General features: G+C 38.1%; 1 protein-coding gene across 16 annotated transcripts in view; it reads right to left on the bottom strand.

Annotated features, from left to right (window-relative positions):
* The window catches only part of PTPN4 (protein tyrosine phosphatase non-receptor type 4), a 272,678-nt gene that overhangs the window by 76,324 nt on the left and 170,574 nt on the right, over positions 1 to 25,780 (bottom strand). For all 16 annotated transcript variants that reach the window (XR_014078556.1, XM_081575953.1, XM_081575955.1 and 13 more), the window contains 2 exons: positions 20,058 to 20,146; positions 3,181 to 3,244 (listed from right to left, as the gene is read on the bottom strand). Coding sequence is in view for 15 of the 16 variants with exons in the window: in XM_081575953.1 (XP_081432079.1) it covers positions 3,181 to 3,244; positions 20,058 to 20,146 (153 nt within the window). In the remaining variant the exon portion in view is untranslated. The remainder of the gene's footprint in view (positions 1 to 3,180; positions 3,245 to 20,057; positions 20,147 to 25,780) is intronic.

Raw genomic sequence — 25,780 nt, 5'->3', positions numbered from 1 at the left:
GAAAATGTCAGAATCTAATGCTCCATTTATTTTTTACAGATAAATATTCTAGTCCTATGGACACTAATCCTTCTTGTGTCTTTTCTGCTTATCCAATAAAGAAGTAGTAATATAAATAGGTGCCAAAATGTGGACCTCATTTGGCAATGTTACAACTCATAGGAACTTTTACTTCAGAGCACAATTAGAAATAAATTTAGGGCTCAGCTTGTGGCTCAGCTGGTAAAGAATCCGCCTGCAATGCGAGAGACCTAGGTTGGATCCCTGGGTTGGGAAGAACCCCTGGAGAAGGGAAAGGCTACTTACTCCAGTATTCTGGCCTGAAGAATTCCATGGACTGTATAGTCCATGGGGTCACAAAGAGACACGACTAAGCAACTTTCACTTTCACAAATATATTTAAAACTTGATAAATACCTATTTTCAAAACTTAATAGCTATAATCATTTCAAAATATAATCCTTGCCCACAAATTAAACTTTAAGATACATCAGCATACTTTTCAACAATATTTTTAAATTTATAAATCTGTCTAGATTGTAAATAAGTAAATAAAAACATTCAGCAATTCTGAACACTATTTTGAAACTCATTTTAAAAATAAGTAGTAACAGAATAGAAGCATTCCTTTAACTTTTTAAAAAATTTGGCACCAATTACTATTTAAGTAAGCAGTTTCACTGAAATAATAAACTATCTACAGCAAGGCAGACATGTCATATATGTAGAGCTCTGATTTTCACTGACTGTAACCTTTGACCCTCCCAACCTGATTCAGAAATGTGTCATTAGCAGCACCTGTGAACATCCTTCATCCTACCTTTCTACCAGATTATCTCTATAAAGATGACTACCCTTCTGACTTTATGACCACAGACTGGTTACGCTTGTTTTAAATTTTACATACACGGACACATACATGCATATCTTGACTTCTTTTGTTCATTATTATGTTTCTACATTCCTCCATTTAATTGTGAAGCAGTAATTGACTCATTTTCACTCTACACAGTATTCTATTGTATGAAGAGACCATAGTTTATTTATCCACTTACTGTTGACAGACATTTACTGTTTCTAGCTTGGTAATGTAAAAATATTGCTCCTGTATATTCCTATATTTTGTCTGATGCATGTAGGTGTGAATTTTTGTTGTTGGATCATAGATGTCATGTGCTCACCTCTAGTAGATACCACCCAACAGTTTCCCAAGATGATTAGCTCAATATTCACTTCCTCCTACACGCAATGAATGCTCTACATACTCCCAAATCACTGGGTTCACCAATCTTTTCATTACACTATTCTGATGGCTGTCAGGAATTATCACGTTCTGGTTATAATTTGTATTTCTCTGCTGTTTAATGAGGTTCATGATACTGGACGAGGAGATATTCTCAGTTCTGTTCTCAGCTCTGGAGTGTCTGTTCAAGTCACTAATGTATTTCTGGATTGACTTGGATATACAACCAAGGACATGGTATGTGTGTTTATTATACACATATTCTATGCTATTTGCCATAGTTCTTAATTTTAACACAGTCTAAATTATCGATCTTCTCCTTTAATGTTTGTTTTCCTTCTACATCCTGTTAAGGCAATCTTTGCCTATCAACAGGTCATGAAGATTTTTTTCTGTAACTGAAATATAGTAAAATGTCCATGTATAAATATTAAATGGTGATGCTAGAAAATGATATGTTAAAATATTACTTATTGATCATCAGAGAATTCTTAATTATGCTTAAGAGTTGCTTTTTATGTACTAACACTACCTCAAAGAATGGTTGTGAAGACTGATATGAAAATAGTTGATACACATTATCAGGCACATAGTAAGATCTCCAGAAATGTCAGATACTATATTACTATTATTACAAATAACAACAGTACCACAGGAAGCAAAATGGAAAAATTGGCCTCAATATCACCTCCTACCAATATAATTATCAAAAGTAAAATGTCTGTTCTCCAGTTTCTAGACATGATTTAATATATTTTATTCCTCTAAACATTTACTGAAACATGTACAATAACGTTCATTAACAGCATTAATCATAATAACCACATTCAGAAATGGCAAAACTGTCCATTAACATAATTAAGAATGAATAACTAATTGATAGCATATTCATTCAGTAGAATTCCACATAGCAACAGAGCAAACTACTGCTCTGTGTAACAACACAGATGAATCTCCCAGTGCTAAGGGAAAGAAAGCAGACAAAACCATTTTGTATGATTTCATATTTTAAAAGTTCAAAACAGGACAAACTAACTCATGATGCTACAAATGAGAACAATATTTACCTTTTGGGAGAGTTAATAACTGCTAGTGCATCAGCGCTATTAGCAATAATACCAGCTTCTGAGGTGGTAGTAATGTTCTACATAATAACATTGTTATATTATATACCTATCAAGCACTATACTTAATTTCTGCCTGATTTATTTCAAAAACTCTCTTCAAAAAACTTTCATATTTTGTGTATATAAATGATGATGAATTATACTCAGTAGATCAAGATCCTCTATAAAATGCATTTGATTCAAATACATTTTGGACACATAGAAACACCCTAAAATATGCGTTAATTTGTCAAGACTTCTAATATTGTCAGTCAAAGGATAAGGCTAATTTAATTTGATGAAATAGATAAAAACCATTTATAAGATGACACTCTTTACAATACTGTACTTTCTATGATAACTCAACATGCTGTATTTATTGATAATATAAAAAATGGACATTACCATTCTAACAAAGACAGGAAATGTACTACATGTTCATGAACTACAAACGAAACTAAACACTCCCTACAATGAAATGAACTTACATATAAAAGGAAGTGCTACAGATTTAGTTTAAAAAAAGAAAAGATACAAAGAAAAAGGACATATAAATCCTCAGTTACTGACCTTATGAATAGAATATGGGGAATGACAATGAATAACACAACTGAAATTAGTTTCTATGTTCAAGAGACAGCAGAACAGCTATCTAGAATAACCTCAGATCAGAATCACAGAAACACTGGAATACTTTGTCACAAACTTTAAATTAATTAACTTAGTTGACAGTTATTAATAGTATTAATAACACTTTTATTTACACTAAAAGTTCTGTAATGAATATGTATTTCTTTATTAAAAATTTATATTAAGAAGAACAATACTCACCAATTCTTTTCTTAACTGAATAAAAAACTGTTTGCACTTAAAAGAAATTTTCACAATTTTCAACCTGGATAAAAAGAGAATGAATTGAAATATTTAAAATATTGAACAAAGATAAAAGCATCAACCAAAGAGTAGTTAAAAATAATCTTTTAATTGCATGTTTAGTAATATCTATTTACCTATATGTACATATACACTAAAGAATATATATACATATACACATTAAAAAATCGAAAGTTTTTGGTGTGTCATGAAAAAATAATTAGAATGTATACGCTCAGTTGAGCTGTTTTACCAGAACATTTACTGTGAACTTATCCATTTTTCAATTTTGTATCCAAAAAATTACACAAAAACACATATTACACGTTAAAAATTCAAGAATATCAAAAATATAGTTTATTTATTCTTTAAAACTACAAGTAGTTTCCTTATTCTGCATGTAAAGAGCTTAGAAACCACTACATCCTAGCAACAAGTAAAAAGCTCAACAGACTTAAAAATCATAAATTCTTCTTGGATCCATAAGAAAGAGAAGAGCACAGGGCAAATTGCTACCTCCGAGATTTTTGAGATGAACAGCTGAGTACAGGGAATCAGAGCTTTCCAGAGAAGAGAACCAGTAGCAGAAACCACTAGAGGAAGCAGTGCCAGGATAGGAAAACCTGAACTGTATTTCATGAATTGTTGAAGGTTCAGCATGGTTAACTATGAGAGTGAACAACTCCAAGAGGACCCAGTCATAGGGAGGCCCTCACAGAATTCTAAGATTTATCTCCAGAAGCTCAAACAAATTACAACGGTAAATATCAGAGGAAAATACCCTCAGGTTTCAGACATGGAAAGGGGAAAAGAAACCATGCTGAAATAGGCCAGAGCACTCTGTTCTTAACAAGGTCTGCATTTAGGGGAAACAAGTTAGCAAGTGCCTTAAATAATCCAGGGAAAGAAAACACCTGATTTCAGTCCACTCTAGAAATCTTGTCCCACCCAAAGAGGGAGACAAAACTAAGAAACACTTGTGAAGCTCACAATCCAGAGGTCGAGGCTCAGAAAAACACAAAGCTAATCAGAGGACTACATCCCCCTACCCTGCACCTCATCACTACATTATTAAGGGCCTATTTACAGCAGTTCCTTTTACCAGTTCCTTTTACCAAGGTTACCAATCAACCCTGAATATTCACTGGAAGGACTGATGCTGAAGCTCCAACACTTCGGCTATGCTATGTGAAGACCCAAGTCACTGGAAAAGACCTTTGATGCCGGGAAAAACTGAGGGCAGGAGGAAAAGGTGGTGACAGAGGATGAGATGGTTAGATGGCATCATCGACTCAAGGGACATGAGATGAAGCAAACTCCAGGACACAGTGAAAGATAGGGAAGCCTGGAGTGCTGCAGTTCATGAGGTCGCAAAGAATCAGACACAACTTAGTGACTGAACAACAATCTTTTACCAGGATATCAGATCGGCCCATCAAGAAAAAATTACCAAGGATACCAAAAGGCAAAAAACACAACATGAAAACACAGTATGTATCAGGACCAGATGTGAAAGGAGTGCTGGAATTATCATTCTGAGAGCTTAAAACAACTTAAGTAACAGGCTAAGAGCTCCAGTGGATAAAGTAGAGAGCAAGAAAAGATGGGCAATGTAAGCACAGAAATGGAAATCATGAAAAAGGGTAACAAAATATAAAATTAATATTCAGAAACCTGCTCCACTTCTATACACTAACAACAAACCAACAAAGAAATTAAAACAATCTCATTTACTATCACAGTAAAGAGAATAAAATACCTGGGAATAAATCTACCTAAGAAAATTAAAAACATGTACTTGAAAAACTGAAAGACACTGATGAGAGACACTGAAAATGATGCAAACATATGGAAAGGTACACTGTATTCTTAGATTGCAAGAATTATTATTGTTAAAATGACCATATTACCCAAAGCAATCTACATATTCAAGGCAATCTCTTATCAAAATACCAACGCATTTTTCACAAAACTAGAACAAATAATTTAAAATTTTGTATAGAAATACAAAGACTCTAAACAGCCAAATAATCTTGAGAAAGAAAAACAGCAGAAGGATTCATGCTCCCTGACTTCAAACTATACTACAAAGCTACAGAAATCAAAACAGTATGGTACTGGCACAAAAACAGACACAGAAATCAATGGAAGAGAACAGAAAGTCCAGAAATAAACTCATGCATGCACCTATGGTCATGAATCTATGACAAAGGAACAGAGAACATACAATGAAGACAGTCTCTTCAGTAAGTGGTGCTGGGAAAACTGGACAGCTATATGTTAAAAAACGAGGTGAGAACATTCTCTAACACCATATACAAAACTAAACTCGAAATGGATTAAAGACTTAAATATAAGACTAGATACCATAAAACTCCTAAAGGAAAACATAAGCAAATAGTCTTTGACATAAATCATAGCAACATCTTTTGGGAACCATATCCTAAAACAAATGAAATAAAAATAAACAAATGAGACCTAACTAAACTTAAAAGCTTTTGCATAGGAAAGGAAACCAACAACAAAAAGACAATCTACTGAATGAGAGAAAATATTTGCAAATGATATGACCAATAAGGGGTTAACATCCAACATATATAAACAGCTCATACAATTCAACATGAAAACAAAACAAAAATCAAACAACCCAAGTAAAAAGTAGAACTGAATAGATGTGCTTCCCAAGAGGAAATGCAGATGGCCAACATGCATATGAAAATATGCTCAATACTGCTAATCATCAGAGAAATACAAATCAAAACCACAAAGAGATACCACTTCACATCTGTCAGAATGGCTAGCATCAGAAAGACAATAAATGTTGGGTGAGAATGTGGAGAAGAGAACTCTCACACATTGTTGATGGGAATGTCAATTAGTGCAGCCACTTGTGGAAAACACTAAAACTACAACTAGTTAAGGGATATACACATTAAAAGATGCAAAATATAACATTAAAAACATAAAATATGAAAGAGGAGGAGTGTAAAAGATATTTTTCACAGAACTGGAACAAATAATCATCTAATTTGTATGGTACCACAAAAGACCCAAATATCCAAAGCAATCTTCAGAAACAGTAAAGCTGGAGGTATCGGGCTCCCTGACATCAGACTATATATTACAAAGCTACAGTAACCGAAACAGTCTGGCACTGGCAGAGAAATAGATATAAAGATCAATGAAATAGAATAGAGGGCCCAGAAATAAACCCACGTTCACATGGCCAATTAATTTATGACAACAAGGAAAGAATGTACAATGGAGAAAAAATAATCTCTTCAATAAACGGTGTTGGGAAAAGTGGATGCTACATGCAGAAAAATGAAACTGGACAACTTTGTCACACCATATACAAAAACAAATTCAAAATGGATTAAAGACAAAAATGTTAATACCTGAAAACATAAAACTCCAAGAAGAAAACACAGATAGTAACCTCTTTTGACATCAGTCTTAGTAATATTTTTTGGATATGTCTCTTCAGGTAAGGGAAGCAAAAGCAAAAATAAACAATTGGACTGCATCAAATTAAAAGATTTTGCACAGTGAAGGAAACCAACAAAAAGAAAAGGTAGCCCACCAAATGAGAGAAGATATTCACAAATGATACATCCAGTAAGGGGTTGATATCTAAGTATACAAAAAACATACAACTCAATATAAAAAAAAAACTTGATTAAAAAAAAAATAGGCAGAAGACCTGAAGAGGCATTTTTACAAAGACATACACATGGCCCACAGTGACATTAAAAGAGGCTCAACATCACTATCAGAGAAATGCAAACTATAATGAGATACCATCTCACACCCATCAGAATGGCTATTATCAAAAGGACAAGAAATAACAAATGTTGATAAGGATTCGGAGAAAAGAGAATCTCTGTGCACTGTTGGTGGGAATGTAAATATGTGCCATGGAGAACAGTATGGAGGGCCCCCCAAAAACTAAAAACAGAACTACTGTATGATCCAGCAGTTCCACTTCTGAGTATTTATCCAAAGTAAATAAAAACACTGAATCAAAAAGATTTATGTATCCTTCTGTTCACTGCAAGAAGCAACACTTAAAACCTTATCTGGCATGAAATATGTTTTTCCATCCCTTCACTTTCAGCCTGTGTGTGTCCCTAGTTTTGAGGTGGGTCTCTTGTAGACAGCATATATAGGGGTCTTGTTTTTGTATCCATTCAGCAAGCCTTTGTCTTTTGGTTGGGGCATTCAACCCATTTACATTTAAGGTAATTATTGATAAGTATGATCCCGTTGCCATTTACTTTGTTGTTTTGAGTTCCTGTTGAAACATCCTTTCTGTGTTTCCTGTTTAGAGAAGATCCTTTAGCATTTGTTGGAGAGCTGGTTTGGTGGTGCTGAATTCCCTCAGCTCTTGCTTGTCTGTAAAGCAAAACTGGGAATAGAACTGCCATATGACCCAGCAATCCCACTGCTGGGCATATACACCGAGGAAACCAGAATTGAAAGAGACGCGTGTACCCCAATGTTCATCGCAGCACTGTTTACAATAGCCAGGACATGGAAGCAACCTAGATGTCCATCAGCAGACGAATGGATAAGGAAGCTGTGGTACATATACACAATGGAATATTACTCAGCCATTAAAAAAAAAATACATTTAAATCGGTTCTACTGAGATGGATGAAACTGGAGCCCATTATACAGAGTGAAGTAAGCCAGAAAGAAAAACAACAATACAGTATACTAACGCATATATATGGAATTTGAAAGATGGTAACGATAACCCTATATGCGAGACAGAATAAGAGACACAGATGCATAGAACAATTTTATGGACTCTGAGGGAAAAGGTGAGGGTGGGACGTTCTGGGAGAATAGCACTGAAACATGTATATTATCATATGTGAAACAGAACACCATTCCATGTTCGATGCATGAGACAAGGGCTCAGGGCCGGGGCAATGGGATGACCCAGAGGGATGGGATGGGGAGGGAGGTGGGTGGGGGGTCCAGGAGGGGGAACACATGTAAACCCATGGCTGATTCATGTCAATGTATGGCAAAAACCACTACAATATTGTAAAGTAATTAGCCCCCAACTAAAATAAATAAATTTATAAAAACAAAAACAAACAAAAATATCACTTAAATGGCATAAAGAGAAGAGGAACTAAAGAACCCCTTGATGAGGGTGAAAGAGAAGAGTGAAAAAGCTGGTTTAAGACTCAACATTCAAAAAAACTAAGATCATGGCATCCAGTGCCACCACTTCATGGCAAGTAGGAGGGGAAAAGGTGGAAGCAGTGACAAATTTTCTCTTCCTAGGCTCCAAAATCACTGCAGATGGTGACTGCAGCCATGAAATTAAAAGACGATTGCTTCTTAGAAGAAAAGCTATGACAAACCTAAACAGTGTATTAAAAAGCAAAGACATCACTTTGATGACAAAGGTGCGTATAATCAAGGCTATGGTCTTTCCAGTAGTCATGTACGGATGCGAGAGCTGGACCATAAAGAAGGCAGAGCACTGAAGAACCAATGCTTTCGAACTGTGGAGCTGAAGAAGACTCTTAAGAGTCCATTGGACAGCAAGGAGATCAAGCCAGTAAATCTTAAAGGAAATCAACCCTGAATACTCATTGGAAGGACTGATGCTGAAGCTGAAGCTCCAATACTTTGGCTACCTGATGTGAACAGCCAACTCATCAGAAGACTGTTGCTAGGAAAGACTGAAGGCAGGAGGAGAAGGGGAAGACAGAGGATGAGATGGTTAGATGGCATCACTGATTCAACTGACATGAACTTGGGCAAACTCCAGGAGATGGTGAGGGACAGGGAAGCCTGGAGTGCTGCAGTCCATGGGGTGGCAAAAAGTCAGACACAACTTGGCAACTGAACAACAATCTTCACTGCAGCACTATTTATAACAGCCAAGATACAGAAACAATCTAAGTGTTCAGTGATAATGAGTGGATAAAGAAGATGTGATGTATGTGTGTAGATGTGTATGAATATTCAGTGCAGTTCGGTTCAGTTGGTCAGTCGTGTCCGACTCTTTGTGACCCCATGAACCACAGCACGCCAGGCCTCCCTGTACATCACCAACTCCCGGAGTTTACCCAAACCCATGTCCATTGAGTCAGTGATGCCATCCAACCATCTCATCCTCTGTTGTCCCCTTCTCCTCCTGCCCCCATCCTTCCCAGCATTAGGGTCTTTTCCAGTGAGTCAACTCTTCGCATGAGGTGGCCAAAGTATTGGAGTTTCAGCTTCAACATCAGTCCTTCCAATGAACACCCAGGACTGATCTCCTTTAGGATGGACTGGTTGGATCTCCTTGCAGTCCAAGGGACTCTCAAGAGTCTTCTCCAACACCACAGTTTAAAAGCATCATTACTCAGTCATTAAAAAGAAATCTTGTCATTGTGGCAACATGGATGGACCTGGAGGGTATTATGAAAATGAAATAACTAGAAAGAGAAAAACAAATACCTTATGATTTTATTTATATGTAGAATCTAAAAAATGAAAAAGTGACTCACAGATATAAACAGCAAATGAATGGTTGCCAAGGGAAAGGGTCGGTGCAGATAAAGACAAATATGTGAAAGGGATTAAGAGCACAAACTTCCAGGTGTAAAATAAGTCATGGGAGTGTAATACACACAGAGGCAATACAGTCAAAAACATGTAGTAATTTTATATAGTGATGGATGATAACTGGACTTATTGTAGTGATTATTTCATAATGTATACAAAATACTAAACTACTATGCTGTATACCTGAAACAAATGTTACGCTAACTGTAACTCAATAAAAAAAAAAACTGTTGAAGCTTGTTTTATGGCTAACATATTTCCTCTTGTATAAATAAACTATGTATCCTTGAAAGGAATATGTATTTTGCTATTGCTACATACAGTACTGAAACAAGAGGAAAGGGGGCAGGGCACAACCTTTAAAAGAATGACACAGCCACAGGACATGACAAAAACTGGTTAGAACCAACTAGATCCAAGATGGTGGAAGATTTGATTTCCAGTGGATCTTGAGCCTCATTATTTGCTTACTATAATGCATTAGCTACATGACACACCTGAGCTTCCCACTGAACCTGAGATTCAGTGCTAAAGAAACCGCATGCAATGTAGGAGACATGGGTTTGATACCTGGGTCAGGAAGTTCCCTGGAAAAGGAAATGGCAACCCACTCCAGTATTCTTGCCTGGAAAATCCCATCTTTCCAGCTTATTATCATTTGGCAGTTTACTTGCATGAACTCTACACCCCAATCTTCAGTTTATGTTTCTGCTATTGCTCTTCAGGAAGGCACAGCCCTGGGTGTGCCCAAAGTAATACTGAAATGACAGTAGTATCAGTGACCCCATCCTTTCAAAAACCACACCCAGGTGTGAACTTCTCTAATTGCCAACACATTGCTCTATTATTTTCAACAGTGCCCTACTTCATGAATTCCTTTAGAAACTAATTCAATTCAAATTGTGGCTATTCTGAAGGATCAGTTTCTTTGGTAAGCATTTGAGGCTATCTCTTCTACTGTCCTTGATTTTGTCTCCCCTGTTGCCTTTGGGTCTCCCAAGAGAGTCCTTCTTAATTGGTCTGAGCTTTATAGTTAAATTTTGAACCTTTGTTATTATACAGGAGCCCTGGTGATGTGGCAGTTAAGTCTGGGGTTGGGCAGAAGCCAGTCTCTAATCCTGTGATCTGGTCTCAGTGGGTTAGTGGTCTGGGCCTCTTGGCTGCACCCTTCAGTGCTCTGCAACTCACCCCTCCTGAGGTGAAACAAAAAGTAGAGAGAGGCCTTCCCTTTCTCCACCTCAGTTAGGCCTGGTAACACCCATTTTGATTAAGTATAAACAGACTTCCTTAAAGGCAGATCTCTGCTAATGAGAAAAGGTGGCTCTGAACATATTTCAAACTAGTTACTTTCCTGCTCAACCCCTATACCTGGCCCTTCGATCACAAGCGGATTTTCTGTCAATCTTGGCCCTGAGATCCCTGGTAGCAAGGGTCCTTCCTAAGTAAGCAGGGCCTGAGGGAGTGTTTATCTGACAAGCTAGTCTATGCTCTGTCTCCAGCAATTTGTCAACCACCCTTTATGTACTCCTCCCAGGTACTGCTGTAGCGGTGGTTTATAGACCTGGTAAGCTGTGATTTCTTCTATTCATTTGTTTCTCCAGTGTTCAGAAATGCAGTATGCCCTGTGTTTTCAATTCTCTGAAAGATCTAAAAAGAGCTGTTGATTTGAGTTTTTTCAGTTTTTTTTTCCTTCTGACAATAGGAGCAACAAGTTGCAAAATCTTTACCTGCTGGACTAGGAACCAGAACAGTCCCCTTCCGCTTTCATTTTACAAATGATGTTTTTTGATGAGCAATAATTTTAATGAAGTCTAATTTACAGAATCCAAGTAATTCCCAATCCAGTACTCAATATTTTAAAAGTATGAACCTGAACTGGATAATTCAGGGCTAACTACATATAGAAAGAAATGAGGAAGTATTATTTATCACATGGAACATAACTTTTCTACACATAGCTCTACTTTTGAAAGAACAGGTCAAGTGAGAAGCTTGTGTTTCAGAATCTGAAAGACCCAAGTTTAAGGTTCCACTTCCTATTTATCGAACTCTTTAACCTTGGCCGTTAGCTTCTCTGGCATTTCTTATTCCTTATCCACAAAACAATGCTAAGGACATCCAAGTTGCAGGGTTATCAGTTCAGTTCAGTTCAGCTGTCACGCAGTTGTGTCAAACTCTTTGGACCAAGGAATCGCAGCACGCCAGGCTTCCCTGTCCATCACCAACTCCCGGAGTCCACCCAAACTCATGTCCATCGAGTTAGTGATGCCATCCAGCCATCTCATCCTCTGTCGTTCCCTTCTCCTCCTGCCCCCAATCCTTCCCAGCATCAGGGGCTTTTCCAATGAGTCAACTCTTCGCATGAGGTGGCCAAAGTATTGGAGTTTCAGCTTCAACATCAGTCCTTCCAATGAACACCCAGGGCTGATCTCCTTTAGGATGGACTGGTTGGATCTCCTTGCAGTCCAAGGGACTCTCAAGAGTCTTCTCTAACACCACAGTTCAAAAGCATCAATTCTTCGGTGCTCAGCTTTCTTCACAGTCCAACTCTCACATCCATATCATGACTACTGGAAAAACCATAGCCTTGACTAGATGGACGTTTGTTGGCAAAGTAATGTCTCTGCTTTTTAATATGCTGTCTAGATTGGTCATAACTTTCCTTCCAAGGAGTAAGCGTCTTTTAATTTCATGGCTGCAGTCACCATCTGCACTGATTTTGGAGTCCAAAAAATAAAGTCAGCCACTGTTTCCACTGTTTCCCCATCTATTTCCCATGAAGTGATGGGACCAGATGCCATGATCTTAGTTTTCTGAATGTTGAGCTTTAAGCCAAATTTTTCACTCTCCTCTCTCACTTTCATCAAGAGGCTTTTTAGTTCCTCTTCACTTTCTGCCATAAGGGTGGTGTCATCTGCATATCTGAGGTTATTGATATTTCTCCCGGCAATCTTGATTCCAGCTTGTGCTTCCTCCAGCCCAGCGTTTCTCATGATGTACTCTGCATATAAGTTAAATAAGCAGGGTGACAATATACAGCCTTGGCGTACTCCTTTTCCTATTTGGAACCAGTCTGTTGTTCCATGTCCAGTTCTAACTGTCACTTCCTGACCTGCATACAGGTTTCTCAAGAGACAGGTCAGATGGGCTGGTATTCCACAGTTTATTGTGATCCACACAGTCAAAGGCTTTCGCATAGTCAATAAAGCAGAAATAGATGTGTTTCTGGAACTCTCTTGCTTTTTTGATGATTTGGCAGATGTTGGCAATTTGATCTCTGGTTCCTCTGCCTTTTCTAAATCCAGCTTGAACATCCAGAAGTTCACGATTCACGTACTGCTGAAGCCTGGCGTGGAGAATTTTGAGCATTACTTTCCTAGTGTGTGAGATGAGTGCAATTGTGCAGTAGTTTGAGAATTCTTTGGCATTGCCTTTCTTTGGGATTGGGATGAAAACTGACTTTTTCCCGTCCTGTGGCCACTGCTGAGTTTTCCAAATTTGCTGGCATATTGAGTGCAGCACTTTCACAGCATCATCTTTCAGTATTTGAAATAGCTCAGGTACAGATAAAATGCATTAAAATCCATGAATGATTTTCTTCCTTGCCTTAACCTTATAAAACTACAGCTCTAACACTTCCATTTTTACTCTAAGCTCTTTATTGAAGTGGTAAAAATTTGGTAATTCCACCACTTAACTTTTGGTCTGAATATCTTATTTAAAATATTAATATAAAAGTAGTTAAAATGTACATCAGAACTATAATCCTCATCAGTTTCCATCAAGTAATTTTCATGGTTTCCTCAAGGAGACTTAACACAATACTTTGCTAAAACATCAACTTAAGGGCAATGGCAATTTTATAAAGACTAATTTAAATAAAGATGATGAGACTGAAATGGTCCCTTATTCACATGTAGTATTAAATAAGTATGCTGCTCTTGTCAAAATAGATCCCTACTTTAAGAACTAATAGTAAACCATGTATTTGATGATTTTCACAGAACTTAATGACTGATTTTCTTTGATATTAGATCTTAAAATCATGGCTATTGAGTTATATGTATAAATGTATTCCTAATGTTGTAGTATGTACTGCTATGAGTGGTTAGGATCAGAAGAAATCCTTAGGTTACAGGATGATGTAGATTTAGTAGTTTTAACAGCTTTAAATCTCACCTATTTAGTTTAATTCTTAAACATAAAAATTTAAAGGAACACTACATAGTATTTTCCAATCAATATCTGAAATGTTCACATTCTTTTTTTAACCTAACCTGTGTGGTAAAGGGGGCTTCCCAGGTGGCTCAGAAGTAAAGATTCTATCTGCTAGTGCAGGAGATGCAGGTTCAATCTCTGGGTCGGGAAGATCCCCTAGAGGAAGAAATGGCAACCTACTCCAGCACTCTTGACTGGAAAATGTCATAGAGGAGACTGACAGGCTACAGTCCGAGGGGGTCACAAAAAGTCAGACACAACTGAGCGACAGCACACATGCATGATAAAGACTTATAAACATGCGTCCTATTTCTTAACATGAAACTAGCTTTAAGCATATTTAATGATAAAACAATATACCAACTTTCAGTATATGGAATACTATTCACAGGGTTCTCAAGGCAAGGCTGCTAACATGGTTTGCCATTCTCTTCTCCAGTGGACCACGTTTTGTCAGAACTTTCCACCATGACCTGTCCGTCTTGGGTGGCCCTATATGGCATGGCTAATAGTTTCATTGAGTTAGACAAGGCTGTGATCCATGTGATCAGTTTGGTTAGTTTCCTGTGTATGTGATTTTCATTCTTCTGCCCTCTGATGGATGAGGATAAGAGGCTTGTGGAAGCCTCCTGATGAGAGGGCTCTGGGGAAAACTGGGTCTACTATGGTGGGAAGGTCATGCTCAGTAAATCTTTAATCCAATTTTCTGTTGATGGGTATGGCTAATAGCAACCTCCTTCGAAAGGACTTAGGCCAGTCCACCTCGGCTCCCTGGACTGTTGTAGCCAGTGACCCTGACCCCATGGCAGGCCACTGTTGACCCACAACTCCACTGGAGACTCCTGGACACTGATAGACAAGTCTGGCTCAATCTCTTGTGGGGTCACAAAAAAACATCCATCTCTGTTTCATTGACTACACTAAAGCCTTTGACTGTGTGGATCATAACAAACTGTGGAAAACTCGTCAAGAGATGGGCATACCTGACTATCTTACCTGTCTCCTGAGAAACCTATATGTGGGTCAAGAAGTAGTTAGAACCCTGTATGGAACAACTGACTGGTTCAGGATTGAAAAAGGAGTACGACATGGCTGTTTGTTGTCACCCTGTTTATTTAACTTATACACTGAGCACATCATGAGAAATGCCAGAATGGATGAGTTACAAGATGGAATCAAGATTAGCAGGAGAAACATCAACAACCTCAATTATGCAGATGATACCCCTCTGATGGCAGAAAGCAAAGAGAAACTAAAGAACCTCTTGATGAGGGTGAAGGAGGAAAGTGAAAAGCTCACTTAAAACTAAATATTAAAAAAAGATCACAGCATCCAGCCCCATAACTTCATGGAAAATAGAAGGGGAAAAGGTGAAAATAGAAGGGGAAAAGATGGAAACAGTGACAGATTTACTCTTCTGGGGCTCTAACGTCACTGCAGATGGTTACTGCAGCCATGAATCAGAAGATGATTGCTTCTTGGCAGGAAAGCTATGACAAACCTAAACTGTGTTGAAAAACAAAGACATCACTTTGCCAACAAAGGTCAGTATAGTCAAGGCTATGGTCTTTCCAGTGATCATGTACAGTTGTGAGGGCCGGACCGTAAAGAACGCAGAGTGCTAAAGAACTGATGCCTTGGAACTGTGGTGCTGGAGAAGACTCTTGTGAATCCCTTGGACCATAAAAAGATCAAACCAGTCAATCTTAAAGTAAATCAACCCTGACTACTCACTGAAAGGACTGATGATAAAGCTCCAATATTTTGGTCACCTGATGTGAAGAGCTGACGCACTGGAAAAGACCCTGATGCTGGGAAAGATTGAGGGCAGAAGGAGAAGGGGGCATCAGAGGATGAGACAGCTGGATGGCGTCACTGATGCAATGGATATGAACTTGAGCAAACTCCGGGAGATGGTGAGGGACAGGGAGGAGACCTGGTGTGCTGCGGTCCATGGAATCACAGAGTCGGACATGACTGAGCAACTGAACAACAGCATATGGAATATATAAGATCCTTCAAAATCTGAATCCAATTTCTCTTCTAAGCAATATCATCTTAAAATCTTACTCCCTTGCTTCTGTCCTCAGTGAAAATAACTAAAAAAAAAACAAATCAGGGGCTTCCTTGGTGGCTCAGTGGTAAAGAATCCACCTGCCAATGCAGGAGATGTGGGTTTGATCCCTGATCCAGGAAGACCCCACAAGCCACACAGCAACTGGGCCCAAGCACTAAAACTATTTAGCCTGTGCTCTAAAGCCTGTGAGCTGCAACTACTGAGCCCACAAGTCACAACTACTGAAGCCCATATGCCCTAGACCCAGGGCTCCTCAACAAGAGAAGCCACCACAATGAGAAGCCCATGCACTGAAACTAAAGAGTAGCCCCAGCTCTCTGCAACTAGAGAAAAGTCCTCACAGCAACCAAGACCCAGCACAGCCAAATATAAATAAATAAAACCAAACCACATATCCCATCATTTGAACTTGCCACATCCTTTCTTATTATGACACCTCTGCAAATGTTTGGTACATTTACCCCAAATTTCTGACTGAACCTTCCAGACACACATTCCTCTTCCATACTCCCTCTTCATTGAGGAAATTTCTATTCATCCTTTAAAAACCACCTCAAATATGGCAAAGGCCAACATAATACTGTAAAGCAATTATCCTCCAATTAAAACAAAACAAAACAAAAAAAACATCTTAAATATCATGAATACATTACAATTTTCCCTAGTAAAATTATATCATTGGTACTTCCAAAGTAATTTGTCAAAAACTCTTCTAGAATCTTTATTTTATAATAATAAATATATATATATACACACACACATTAAAGAATTTTGAAAATACAGAAAAATTTAGATTATCATTTTAACCCATATCATCTGAAAAGAATTTCTGATTTTGACATTTATATAATATGTAAAGTTAATAAAAAATGTTTAATTCTCTTCAGTAAATCAGAAAAGCATTAAAATTGAAGATACACATTTACCATTATGAAAATAAACAATCATAACATTTTTCTGAAATACTTAATTCACCAATCTTCTTATGTTTTGTAATTAATTTTTATGTGCTCACTTTTAGGCAAGGACCATGTCTCAAGCTGTTTTGTACTTTCCTCTACCATAACACAAGCTGAATTACAGAGAAGAATTTAAAGATGTGAGATGAAACATTAAATGACCTTTGGCTTTCTTTAATGAACTTTAGACAGGTATAATTTATATATATCCCAATTTTAAATGAACAATTCAATGAGTTTGGACAAATGTATTGAGTTATATAATGCCCATCCACAAAATCACCATATAGCAATTTGCATCACCTGAAAATGTCCCCTTAGCATCCCTTTGCAGTCAATTTTCTCCCATTTTTAATCCCTGGTAATCAAGGGGTCTATTGTCTCTATAATATGTGTTTTCTAGAACTTCATATAAATAGAAACAGAGTACGTCATCTTTTGTATCAGGCTTCTTACACTCGACGTCATGTTTTGAAGGTAGGGTCACCCATATTGTTTAGTGTGTCAAATAGTTCACTTCTTTCGCTGCTAAAGAGTATTCCACTCCATAGATGTAATTTGCTTGTGCAGTCACCAACTGATGGACATCTGAAATTCTGTTTTGTGCTATTATGAATAATATAGCTATGAACACAGTGTGCACATCTTTATACAAACTTACGTTTTCATTTCTCTTGGGCAAATATCTAGGAACAGAATTGCCAGATTATACTGTAAATCTAAATTTAATCTTTAAGAAATGCCAGTTTTCCCAAGTTGGTCTATTTGCATTCCCAGCAGCAATGTATGAGATTTCTAGGTGCTCTGCTTCCTTGCCATCACTTGGTACTATCACTTTTTAAATTTTTAAATATGTATTTATTTGGCTGCATTAGGTCTCAGTTGCAGCATGTGAACTCTTACTTGGGCATGTGGGATCTAGTTTGCTGAGCAGGTAACGAACTCAAGTCCCCTGCACTGAGAACACGGAGTCCTAGCCACTGGACCACCAGGAAGTTCCACTGTTGTTCTTTTTAATTGGAGCTATTCCAGTGGGTGAATGAAAATAGTTCACTGTGGTTTTAATTTGCATTTCACTGATGACTGAGCATCTTTTGTATTTATCTGCCATTTGGATAACTTCATTGGTGAAAGTATCTATTCACAAATTTTGCTTATTCTTTTAAATTAAGTTAAAAATTTAAAGGACCTAAGAGTCCTTTACATTTTTTGGATAAGTCCTTTACCAACTATATACTTTACAAAAGACTGAGTTTTGCCTTTCCATTTTGTTTAGAGTGTCCTCTGGAAAACAAAAATATTTAATTTTGAAGAGGTTCACTGCATCAACTTTTTATTTTATATTTAATTTTTTCCTATATACTGACCTACCAGGGAAATTTATGTTTCTCTTCTCAACATAATTGTGGTGATTTTCTAAAATAATAGCTTCTGTCAGTTATGGTATTTCTATTAAGTGTTATATAAGTGACTAATTACAAAAATCTATTAATAATAATCACAGATATTGAAAAGCCTGGCCATCTCATTTAGGAGATATACAAAGTGTTAAACAGATTGATGCAATATATTTCCTTTGTATTTATTTCTTCCTTAGAAAGGGCTTGGACTTAGGGAAGCCCTAAGGCTTCCCTGGTGGCTCAGACAGTAAAAATCTACCTGAAATGTAGGAGACCCAGGTTGGATCTCTGGGTGGAGAAGATCCGCTGGAGAAGGAAATGGCAACCCACTCCAATATTCTTGCCCAGAGAATCCCATGGACAGAGGAGCCTGGGGGGCTACAGTCCATTGGCTTGCAAAGAATTGGACACAACTGAGCGACTTACTTTCTTCCTTTCTTCCCTAGTGAAAATCATTGTGTTTATTTTTTAAAAACCTAAGATATTTATATGACATACACACAAAAATCAATGTGGTTTTTACAATTTTCAGGCTATCCCCTTAAAGGGTAGTGGTAGATGCTACTTCTCTTTCTACCTCACTCTGGGATACAAAAGTGATGGTTGGTGAGTCACTGGACAGTTAGGACAAGGACAACATGCTAAGGGCAGTAGAGCAATGAGACAAAAGAAACATGAGTTTCAAACCACATGCAGTCACCATACTTTCCCAGCACCAATCTAAACTATGCCAGTGTTCCAACTAATAAACCGCTGCTGCTGCTGCTAAGTCGCTTCAGACGTGTCCCCATAGACGGCAGCCCACCAGGCTCCACTGTCCCTGGGATTCTCCAGGCAAGAACACTGGAGTGGGTTGCCATTTCCTTCTCCAAGGCATGCAAGTGAAAAGTGAAAGTGAAGTCATTCAGTCATGTCCGACTCTTAGTGACCCCATGGACTGCAGCCTACGAGGCTCCTCCATCCATGGGATTTTCCAGGCAAGAGTACTGGAGTGGGGTGCCATTGCCTTCTCCAACTAATAAACTAGTACCCATCAAATGCATTGAAATGAAGTACTGTATTCAATACTTTGTACAATGTTCCAATACTCTGGCCACCTGATGTGAAGAGCCAACTCACTGGAAAAGACCCTGATGCTGCAAAAGACTGAAGGCAAAAGGAGAAGGGGCGGCAAAGGATGAGACAGTTGGATAGCATCACCAACTCAATGGACACGAGTCTGAGCAAACTCGGGAAGACAGTGAAGGACAGGGAAGTCTGGCACAATGCAGTTCATGGGATCACAGTCAGACACGACTTAGCAACTAAGCAACAACTGTATCCAAAGCAATTGGCAAGGTGCAAGACACACAGTAAACATGATGATATTAGCTATTATACTACAGTACAAATTTAGAGATTGTCTAAGAGGAAAAACTTGGAAAAGCAGTATTTTCTTTAAGCTAAGAAATTTTTGAAAAAATTAATTCAACTATTTTTGTAACTTCTAGTAGATTCCAAGTAAGTGGGATAAAGTTGTATGATAACATTAAATAGTTCAACAAGAATAAGAACTATATTTGGTAATACAATAGTAAAAGCAAAAGTATTGACGGAAGTTCTTACCATGGAAAGGTATTCATTCGTACTCTGTTCTTATAAATCAGAATTCCTCCTGACATCACCCCAATCATAATTTCATTGTTACTTTGATCCTTCAAAAAACAAACAAACAAAAAAATGGGAAATCTAAGATAATGAGCTTTAACTGATAAAGATATAATTTTTAAATATGATTAGTTCTTTTACACAATGTGACATTATATCAAAGGCAGCAGTTAACTGCACAATATTTATAAACCCATACGGTAACTATTACATCATAAAAATAAGACATACTTCAAATCAAATATAAATGTTGCAGTATTAAAATTCATTAATGTAAAGAAAAAATAATCTTCAGGTTTTCCATAGTTTATAACTGGAACTGACTCTTTGGGATAGAAAATCAAAGACTACATCTCGTACAATGTTAAGTTAGTATCCATCTTTTCATTTCTAAAACTATTACTATCCAATTGCTATGTAAATATGGTGTTAGGATTGCAAAAGCGAATAAAACCTGGAGTTCAGAGCATAGTGAAAGGCAATTTGTAATAAAACAGTATTTCCAATATAAGGAGAAATTCTTTAACTAACATAATACAATAAAAACATCACAGGAAAACAGAGTGGGGAACAGCTGTTGGAGAGTGTGGAAGAAAATCTGAATTGTGCTTTGATGAGTGAGTTTTCATGCTGATTCAACTTGAACTGACTTGCAACTATTAACAAAGTAATTAGAACTAAAACTTTCCTCAGTTGCTAAAAAGTCTTGAAATAGTTTTGCTTAACTTGAGACCCACTCTAGTATTCTTGCCTGGGAAATTCCATGGACAGAGGAACCTGGCAGGCTATATAGTCTCTTGCTGCTGCTGCTAAGTCGCTTCAGTCATGTCTGACTCTGCACGACCCCATAGACAGAAGCCCACCAGGTTCCCCAGTCCCTGGGATTCTCCAGGCAAGAACACTGGAGTGGGTTGCCATTTCCTTCTCCAATGCATGAAAGTGAAAAGTGAAAGTGAAGTTGCTCAGTCCTGTCCGACTCTTAGCGACCCCTTGGACTGCAGCCTACCAGGCTCCTCTGTCCATGGGATTTTCCAGGCAAGAGTACTGGAGTAGGGTGCCATTGTTTTTTCTGCTATACAGTCTATGGGGTCGCAAAGAGTTGGACACAATTGAGCATGCATGCAAGATGCTTGAGATATACTCTAGGCAAACTAATATAGCAATAATGCTTTTATCCCTAGCATTCATGTGATCAGAAGACAGAACTAACTGATGAAAATATAATCAAGATTTTGTAACTGTCTCCCTAGGAAAAAACCTCTAAAATGTAGTTTCAATAATTTCTAATTACTAGAGCAAAAACTTGTCTCCTATCAGGTCACTTCCATGTGTTTTGTATACCCATAATTACATGTTTTATTAATACTGTTCTCATCTCTTCTTAATGTCTCTCTGATGGATCATATCAAACCTAACCAAATCTAGAGCAAGTCCAACTTCTCTGTGAAAATTTCATTACACCTATAGAATATACTGAATTATACCATGAATATGTGATCAGCAAAGTCCAGACTGTGGGAAACTAAAGGCGAAATGGCCCAGTTCTTTAACAAAAAAATTCTATATAGTAAGGGAAGAAGGCATTAAAAGACATTTAAAGTTATTCAGTTAAAACATAAAGCAAACTAAATTATAGTATCTAGAAAGGCACACTGGGTGATAAAACCACAAAAAAAGGTAAAAGGTAGGCAGGAGCTGGGACAGGGTGTAAAGAATGTTTCTGGAATGGCTAGCAGAAGTCTAACGGTGATCTGGGTAATATTTACAAAGAAGTCACAAAATCAGATTGATTATATTCTTTGCAGCCAAAGATGGAGAAGCTCTATACAGTTAGCAAAAACAAGACCAGGAGCCAACTGTGGCTCAGATCATGTACTCCTTATTGCCAAATTCAGACTTAAACTGAAGAAAGCAGGGAAAACCACTAAACCATTGAGGTATGACCTAAATCAAATCCCTTATGATTATAACTCCTGCATTGCTTCCCTGATGGCTCAGATAGTAAAGCGTCTGCCTGCAATGCAGGAGACCCAGGTTCAATCCCTGGGTTGGGATGATCCCCAGGAGAAGGAAACGGCAAACCACTCCAGTACTCTTCACTGGAAAATTCCATGGACTGAGGAGCCTGGGGAGCTACAGTCCATGGGGTCGCAAAGAGTTGGACACAACTGAATGACTTCACTTTCATTTTCACTTATGATTATACAATGGAAGTGAGAAATAGATTTAAGAGACTAGATGTGATAGAGTGCCTGATGAACTATGGAAACGGAGGTTCATGACATTGTACAGGAGACAGGGATCAAAACCATCCCCAAGAAAAAGAAACGCAAAAAAGCAAAATGGCTGTCTGACAAGGCCTTATAAATAGCTGTGAAAAGAAGAGAAGCGAAAAGCAAAGGAGAAAAGGAAAGATATGCCCATTTGAATGCAGAGTTCCAAAGAAGAGCAAGGAGAGATAAGAAAGCCTTCCTCAGTGATCAATGCAAAGAAATAGAGGAAAACAAAGAATGGGAAAGACTACAGATCTCTTCAAGAAAACTAGAGATAGCAAGGGAACATTTCATGCAAAGATGGGCAAGAAAAAGGACAGAAATGGTATGGACCTAACAGAAACAGAAGATATTAAGAAGAGATGGCAAGAATACACAGAAGAACTACACAAAAAAGACAGATTGGTTTCAAATAGGAAAAGGAATACATCAATGCTGTATGTTGTCACCCCGCTTATTTAACTTATATGCAGAGTACATCATGAGAAATGCTGGGCTGAAAGAAACACAAGCTGGAATCAAGATTGCCAGGAGAAATATCAATAACCTCAGATATGCAGATGACACCACCCTTATGGCAGAAAGCGAAGAAGAACTAAAAAGCCTCATGATGAAAATGAAAGAGGAGAGTGAAAAAGTTGGCTTAAAGCTTAACATTCAGAAACCTAAGATCATGGCATCCGGTCCCATCACTTCATGGCAAATAGATGGGGAAACAGTGGAAACAGTGGCTCACTTTCATTTTGGGGGGCTCCAAAATCAGTGCAGATGGTGACTGCAGCCATGAAATTAAAAGACGCTTACTCCTTGGAAGGAAAGTTATGACCAACCTAGACAGCATATTAAAAAGCAGAGACATTACTTTGCCAACAAAAGTCCATCTAGTCAAGGCTATGGTTTTTCCAACAGTCATGTATGGATGTGAGAGTTGGATGGTGAAGAAAGCTGAGCACTGAAGAATTGATGCTTTTGAACTGTGGTGTTGGAGAAGACTCTTGAGAGTCCCTTGGACTGCAAGGAGATCCAACCAGTCCATCCTAAAGGAGATCAGTCCTGGGTGTTCATTGGAAGGACTGATGCTGAAGCTGAAACTACAATCCTTTGGCCACCTGATGCGAAGGGCTAACTCATTTGAAAAGACCCTGATGCTGGGAAAGATTGAAGGCAAGAGGAGAAGGGGATGACAGAGGATGAGATTGTTGGAGGCATCACCAACTCAATGGAGAGGAGTTTGAGTATACTCCGGGAGTTGGTGATGGACAGGGAGGCCTGGAGTGCTGTGGTCCATGAGGTCACGAAGAGTCAGACACAACTGAGCGACTGAACTGAACTGAAGATATACATATTTGTATATGTGCTTCACTTTATAATAGGTTAAACAACAGCAATATAAACAGGATGAGATTTAGGACGACAATGAGCAGAAGCTCTAATATTCTCTACCTGCACGCCCACTATGCACTCATGCTGCCCTGCAGCCCCTCCTTTCCTGTGGAGACCACAGCTCTACACACTCTACACTCAGTAGCCAGAACCACTTAATCATTCCAGCCTCTCTGCTGTCACATGTTAAGAATACAATAGTAACAGAAAGCTACTAAAATTTTCCATTTAATACTTTCATCAGACCAGAACTAAGCTCAAGTAACAAACTGCAGAAAGAAAAACCATGGATAAGGGGTGACTACTATATATTCTTAGAGATCTTTGTTTATAAATATAAAAACATATTATTTATAACCATACAATTTCTTTAATCAACAAAAACAAGGATATACTATCTCATAACTTTTCTTTTGCAATTAGCATTTTGTAGATATCTTTTCATATCTATATCTATCTATCTACATATATATATATATACCTCTAGCTCATCAATTTTAACTGCTGCATGTGATTCCAAAATATGGATTTATCACAAAATTTTCAACATTTCTGTTGTCTGAACATTCTTTGGCACTGCCCTTCTTTGGGACTGGAATGAAAATTGACTTTTACCAGACCTGTGGCCACTGCTGTGTTTTCCAAATTTCCTGGCATATTCAGTGCAGCAATTGAAGAGCATCATCCTTTAGGATGTGAGATAGCTCAACTGCTATGAAAACAAGAGAAGCAAAAGGCAAAGGAGAAAAGGAAAGATATGCCCATTTGAATGCAGAGTTCCAAAAAATAGGAAGGACAGATAAGAAAGCCTTCCTCAATGACTAATGCAAAGAAATAGAGGAAAACAATAGAATAGGAAAGACGACAGATCTCTTCAAGAAAACTAGATACCAAGGGAACTTTTCATGCAAAGATGGGCAAGATAAAGGACAGAAATGGTATGGACCTAACAGAAACAGGAGATATTACGAAAAGGTGGCAAGAATACACAAAAGAACTATACAAAGAAATCTTCATGACCCAGATAAAGAAGATGTTGTAATCACTCATCTAGAGTGAGACATCCTGGAATGGGAAGTCAAGTGGGCCTTAGGAAGCATCACTATAAACAAAGATAGTGGAGGTGATGGAATTCCAGTTGAGCTATTTCAAATCCTAAAAGATGATGCTGTGAAAGTGCTGCACTCAATATGCCAGCAAATTTGGAAAACTCAGCAGTGGCCACAGGACTGGAAAAGATCTGTTTTCATTCCAATCCCAAAGAAAGGCAATGCTGAAGAATGCTCAAAGTACCCCACAACTGCACTCATCTCACAAGCTACCAAAGTAATGCTCAAAATTCTCCAAGCCAGGCTTCAACAGTATGTGAACCATGAACTTCTAGATGTTCAAGCTGGATTTAGAAAAGGCAGAGGAACCAGAGATCAAATTACCAACATCCGCTGGATCATCGAAAAAGCAAGAGAGTTCCAAAAAAACATCTATTTCTGCTTTATTGACTACAATAAAGCCTTTACTGTGTGGATCACAACAAACTGTGGAAAATTCTTCAAGAGATGAGAATACCAGACCACCTGACCTGCCTCCTGAGAAATCTGTACGCAGATCAAGAAGTAACAGTTAGAATTGGACATGGAACAACAGACTGGTCCCAAATCAGGTAAGGAGTACATCAAGGCTGTATATTGTCACCCTGCTTATTTAACTTATATGCAGAACACATCATGCGAAATGCCAGGCTGGATGAAGCACAAACTGGAATCAAGTTTGCCAGGAGAAATATCAGTAACCTCAGATATGCAGATGACACCACCCTTGTGGCAGAAAGCAAAGAAGAACTAAAGAGCCTCTTGATAAAAGTGAAAGAGGAGAGTGAAAAAGTTGGCTTAAAACTCAACATTCAGGCTTCCCTGGTGGTCCAGTGGTTAAGAATCTGCCTGCCAATGCAGGGGGCATGGGTTCAGTCCCTGGGCCAGGAAGATTCCACATGCCTTGGAGCAACGAAGAGTAGCCCCTGCAACGAGA

This window comes from Giraffa tippelskirchi, chromosome 3 (assembly GCF_054371585.1).
Source record: "Giraffa tippelskirchi isolate mGirTip1 chromosome 3, T2T-mGirTip1v1.2.pri, whole genome shotgun sequence".
In the NCBI taxonomy this organism is placed as follows: Eukaryota; Metazoa; Chordata; class Mammalia; order Artiodactyla; family Giraffidae; genus Giraffa; species Giraffa tippelskirchi.
The sequence above is the reverse complement of the archived record's forward strand: the minus strand, read 5'-3'. Positions and strand labels throughout refer to the sequence as shown.